This window comes from Branchiostoma floridae, unplaced genomic scaffold (genome assembly GCF_000003815.2).
Source record: "Branchiostoma floridae strain S238N-H82 unplaced genomic scaffold, Bfl_VNyyK Sc7u5tJ_1439, whole genome shotgun sequence".
In the NCBI taxonomy this organism is placed as follows: Eukaryota; Metazoa; Chordata; class Leptocardii; order Amphioxiformes; family Branchiostomatidae; genus Branchiostoma; species Branchiostoma floridae.
In genome coordinates this window covers 61,656-67,095 of record NW_023365716.1, presented here as the reverse complement: position 1 = coordinate 67,095, position 5,440 = coordinate 61,656, and the positions used below count along the sequence as shown (strand labels likewise).

The following is a 5,440-nucleotide window of genomic DNA, read 5'->3' as shown; positions in this document are numbered from 1 at the left end:
TGGAAATCCTGGGAAGGAGATGGACCATCCTGGATACCCTGGGAAGGAGAGTGACAGCATGGAGACCCAGACAACAGACATGGGCCTGCAGCAGGAAACGTGTGATGTGAACTTTCCCCAGCCTGACAACACATCAACCTCACAGGTACAGGAGAGCAGAGGCAATATGGGAAGGCATGTGGTTAAACACACCGGTGAGAAACCCTACATGTGTGGGGTGTGTGGATACAGGACAGAAAGAAAGTCTAACTTATCCCTACATATGAGAACCCATACAGGAGAAAAACCCAACAAGTGTGATCAGTGTGACTATTCTGCAGCACGAAAGTCTTCTTTGGATAAACATCTACAAATGCACAGTGGTGAGAAACCCTACATGTGTGGAGATTGTGGGTACAGGACAGCTCAAAAGTCTGACTTATCCAGACACATGAGAACCCACACAGGAGAGAAACCTTACCATTGTGATCAGTGTGACTATTCTGCAGCACAAAAACCCCACTTGGATCGACACCTAAGAAAACATAGTGGGGAGAAACCCTACATGTGTGGGGAGTGTGGGTACAGGACAACTCAAAAGTATGACTTATCCAGACACATGAGAACCCACACAGGAGAGAAACCTTACAAGTGTGATCAGTGTAGCTATTCTGCAGCACAGAAATGTTATTTGGACAAACATCTAGTAAAACACACCGGTGAGAAACCCTACATATGTGGGGAGTGTGGGTACAGGTCAGCTCAGAAGTCTAACTTATCCGTACATATGAGAACCCATACAGGAGAAAAACCCTACAAGTGTGACCAGTGCGAGTTTTCTGCTGCATGGAAATCCACTTTGGACAATCATCTAGTAAAACACACCGGTGACAAACCCTACAAGTGTGACCAGTGTGACTATTCTGCAGCACTCAAATCCTACTTGGACCGACACCTGAGAATACATGCTGTAGAAAAACCCTACAAGTGTGGGGAGTGTGGGTACAGGACAGCTCAAATGTCTGCCTTATCCCGACATATGAGAACCCATACAGGAGAGAAGCCCTACAAGTGTGACCAGTGCGACTATTCTGCGGCACAGAAAATCAATTTGGTCCAACATACGACAAAACACAGTGGTGAGAAACCCTACATATGTGGGGAATGTGAGTACAAGGCAACTAACAAATCTCACTTATCCCGACATATGAAAATTCATACAGGAGAAAACCCTACAATTGTGACCAGTGTGACTATTCTGCTGCACATAAAAGCAATTTAGACCGACATATAGCAGCAAAGCACACTGGTGACAAACGGTACATGTGTGAAGTGTGTGGGTTCAGGACTGCTTATAGGTCTGAATTATCCCGACATGTGAGAACCCACACAGGGGAAAAGCCCTATAAATGTGACCAGTGTGACTATTCAGCTGCAGGGAAATCTGCTTTGAACCAACATTTAGCAAAGCACAACGGTGAGAAACCCTACTTGTGTGAAGAGTGTGGGTATAGTGGGACGCGAAATTCTTACTTATCCCAACACATGAGAACTCACACAGGAGAAAAACCCTACAAGTGTGGGGAGTGTGGTTACAGGACAGCTGACAGGTCTACGTTATCCCGACACATGAGAACTCACACAGGACAAAAACCCTACAAGTGTGACCACTGTGACTATTCTGCTGCAGATAAGTCTACTTTGGTCAAACACATACGAAAACATACCGGTGAGAAACCCTACATGTGTGGGGAGTGTGGGCATAGGACAGCCGAAAAGTCTGACTTAGCCCGACATATGCGGACGCATACAGGTGAAAAACCCTACAAGTGTGACCAGTGTGACTTTTCCGCCGCAGAGAAGTCCACTTTGGACAGGCATCTAACAAAGCACACCGGTGAGAAATTCTTCATGTGTGAGAACAGCAACTTGACGGTCTAATTTAGCCCAACACATGAGAACACACACAGGAGAAAAACCTTATGACGTCAAACTAAAACTACACTGCGGCTAGGAAATCTCATCTCCTGAAACATTTGACAAGACATACCAAAGAACCTACATCTACGTGTGTGACAAATGTACAGCATACAACGTTTTTGCCTTTTAACAGGGCCTGATAACTACTCTGTAGAAAGGGAATTTACATTAGAGGCAGACATGTTCAGGTAGTCTAGGTAGATTTATTAGAAATCTTTCAAGACGTTGGTTTGAACAAATGCTTAAGTCAAATTACACCTGATACTTTGATAGTTGTAGATTCTGTACATAAGATAGTTTTAATACTTACGCATAGGTTTACGTTTGCTGTTAGAATCGACTGTTCCTTTTTCTTAAAGAATTGTAGAAATCGTAGATGTCACGGAAGTATCTAAACGTTTTCGGCATTGGTGTTTTGTTATTTATTTTAGTCTAATTCGAAAAAACAACTTTACGTTTGCAACATCTCGCAGCATAATATATACATATATAACAATAAGAACATTGCGTATTGCTTACAATGTGTACTTAGTATTCCTTGTATTCTGAGTGCTTATTCTGTATTTTTTATCTTATAGCAGTATTTTTTACATGATTGAGAACTTCATGTAGTTTGGTAAAGATCATCATCAAAATAAAGGGATGTAAATAAAACAAAGCCATTGATTCTGTGTTGATTTACATTGTCTATTGAAGTGATTCTGACTGCATTTGTTCAGCAGTATTACGTATGGGGTTGGTTATTTATATCCAATCGTTGCGTTCTTTCGGTTGAATTTTTTTTTTTTATTCAACTGAATTCTAAATTTGAATTTAACAAAACTCTGGGTATATCAGCCGTTTTTGTTGACTGATTTGCCGGGCCTAGAAGTGAAAGCCTCGCACAACTAAGAAAATGTTATCAAGGCCCTGGTATCATACATCGCACGATTTACCGCGACGGGATTCCATGCGTGGTAATAGCTCCGTACGCTTGAGAAGACTCGGGCGCAATAAAATTGCTAGGTGTTGCATAAGGTGTTTTGCAGAGTATGCATGTACGGGTGACAGGAATCCTGGGTAATATGTCAAAGGTGAAGGGCCATCAGAAGTAAACATTGTTCCCTTTGCGTAACAGTATCCAGACGGTAATGGCGCATTCAAAATGGCGGAATGTTTACGTTCATGGTTACCTTCGACATATTGCCCAGATTTCATGTTGCCCGCACATGCGTGGTATAAAAACAAGTGCTTTTAAAAAAGCTGGCATTTTGCCAATGTTTGCGTGTGTGAACGTTTTTTTCTAGTTATTAGAATGTCATATAAATAGAACAGAGTAACTAAACCTGATATTGGCGCATGGAGAGATTCACATATGTGCCTGAACTGCAGCAGATCTAGACGCCACCTGTTAAAATTTGCGTGAACTGCAGGAAATTTCACTACACATTGCCTGTTTTGAGTGAGCTCTGTTGCGGGGCATTTTTTTTTTCTTAATTTTTATTTCTATTCGGCAAAAAAACAAAGCGGCGAATCCGTTAACCAAAGAAATAAATTGGTGTGGCCAAATGGATGTAAAAATTAGTATTTTAATGGATGTAAAAAAGAAAAAAAAAGTTGAAAAAAATCTACCTCCACGGATTCGAACCGGGTGCATAAACTTTACCACTGTGCTAGTGCGAACATGTTGAAGAAATGCCCGTTTTAACAGGTATAGAAATGTTTGGCATGGATTGAACAGGTCCGTTCATCTCAACATCACAACATCACAACGGCGACTACACTGGCCAGAAGGCATTTTGCGACTGCAAGTCGCAAAATGCAAAAATTGTACGAAATAGCGTAAACCTGGACCTGTGGTGAGGTCGCACAGGTCAGCTGTATGGCCTACTGCTGAGAAAACTTGGCTGCCGTGCCGAAAGGAACTGAAAGACACAGCATATTTGATGCCCCACCCATTGCCCCACCTAGACTCAAGACTCGAGTCTTTTGGCGAGTTTTTTTTTTTCTATTATTCAATGCAGGAACCAAACACAAGCCTTTGATGGGCTCAAAACCACGAGAGTAGAGCGTTATGCGGCGAACTTTGATTTGACCCATAGGCAATTAATATCAGCTTCGTGACCTCTGACCTTTGCCCCGTTCATGAGCTGACATCCGCCATTTTGTTTTATGCCGTCGTCTTTGGTGCTCATCTCGTCCAAAGTTACGCGATATTTACGTGATTCCAGAAGTCGTACAGACCACTAAACACCATAGACACGCAGGTAACGCCTTTGAGTGTCGTCCAATATTCTTGGTTGGTGCTAGTTCAGCGGTAAACTAAAATAGAAGTGTGTTTATGATCGGTAGTGGGTGGGGTGGGGGGGGGGTGTAGTAATGAGTGATGTAACGGCTACCAAATATAGATTTGTACCTTCAATATACAGTCAGAAATGGTGCATCACGAAATCACGAATCTTGCTTTGATAATTATTAACTATAGATTATTTCACGATGATTATGCTCGTGCGCTCTTCATGTGTACTAATAGTAGCATAGTTCACATGACTGATACCTTTGATGTTACAGTGTTTCTCTGTGTATCGTCTTTTCCATTATTCTAGCACCATTCTAACATCGGCCCCTAAATTCTACCACAAAACCTACCTACCAAACTCAATCAATGAATCAATCATCAGGTGATAAAGCTCTTGAGGTGTCTGTGTATGTATATCTTTATGTTTCTATGTGTCTATGTTGCTGTGATCTATGTATATATTATTTGCTTTTAGTATGTGTGAGTCAGTAAGTGCCTGTAAAAAGAATCATGAACTAGGCTGTTGAATCCCCTGTATATATTTGTTTATTTATTTATTTATTTGTTCAGTTGTATACAAACAGCCAGGACTACCCCCTCTTTCAACCTCCTTGATATAGTATAGTATATATAGGTAGGATATATCCGACTGTTGTTTTTGTTTTTTTTGTACTGAGACTGCTGACAATGCAATACTAATACTTGGCAAACCACTGGAAACACACCCGGGGTGCTAAATCGGGTCCACTAGTAGGACAAAAGAATTTCTTGTGTCAAATCTGAACCCTTGTGTGCAAATGACGTACATGAATTAATGTATTTTACCCATATTTTTACCATCATTTCAGAGATGGCGGAGTTCACATGTGTGCCTCCCGTTAAAGAGCTTCATGGGGAACAAACTGCGAACGAGACGCACATCAAAGAGGAGGAGACAGGAGACACTGGATGGCAACAGGATGGACAGGAGAACGTGCTGTGTCAGGAAACGTACAGTGAGGACCAGGAAACCTACGACTACTTCGGTGCAACCCAACCAACCGGACATCCTTGGAACGAGACTTACAACATTTGGGAGCAGACAACAGACACGAGACGGCAGCAGGAAGAGAAAAGGGACGAAACGTGCGATGTAAAAGCAGAAATGGAAGAGTCCAGCTGTGAGGTATCTACTCGAGTACTGTGTACTGGGCATCCTGGGAA

General features: G+C 42.1%; 4 protein-coding genes across 4 annotated transcripts in view; 3 read left to right on the top strand and 1 right to left on the bottom strand.

The window, feature by feature from the left end:
* The window catches only part of LOC118407668 (tropomyosin-1-like), a 1,169,601-nt gene that overhangs the window by 1,103,598 nt on the left and 60,563 nt on the right, over positions 1-5,440 (bottom strand). The window lies entirely within an intron of this gene.
* Positions 1-5,440, top strand: part of LOC118407610 (zinc finger protein 25-like) — an 865,280-nt gene that overhangs the window by 830,927 nt on the left and 28,913 nt on the right. The gene's annotated exons all lie outside the window — the stretch shown is intronic.
* The window catches only part of LOC118407627 (zinc finger protein 525-like), a 976,997-nt gene that overhangs the window by 951,577 nt on the left and 19,980 nt on the right, over positions 1-5,440 (top strand). The window lies entirely within an intron of this gene.
* Positions 792-1,620, top strand: LOC118407664 (zinc finger protein 22-like). The gene has a single exon (XM_035808181.1). The coding sequence runs from the start codon at positions 998-1,000 to the stop codon at positions 1,259-1,261; it is 264 nt and encodes an 87-aa protein (XP_035664074.1). The 5' UTR covers positions 792-997; the 3' UTR covers positions 1,262-1,620.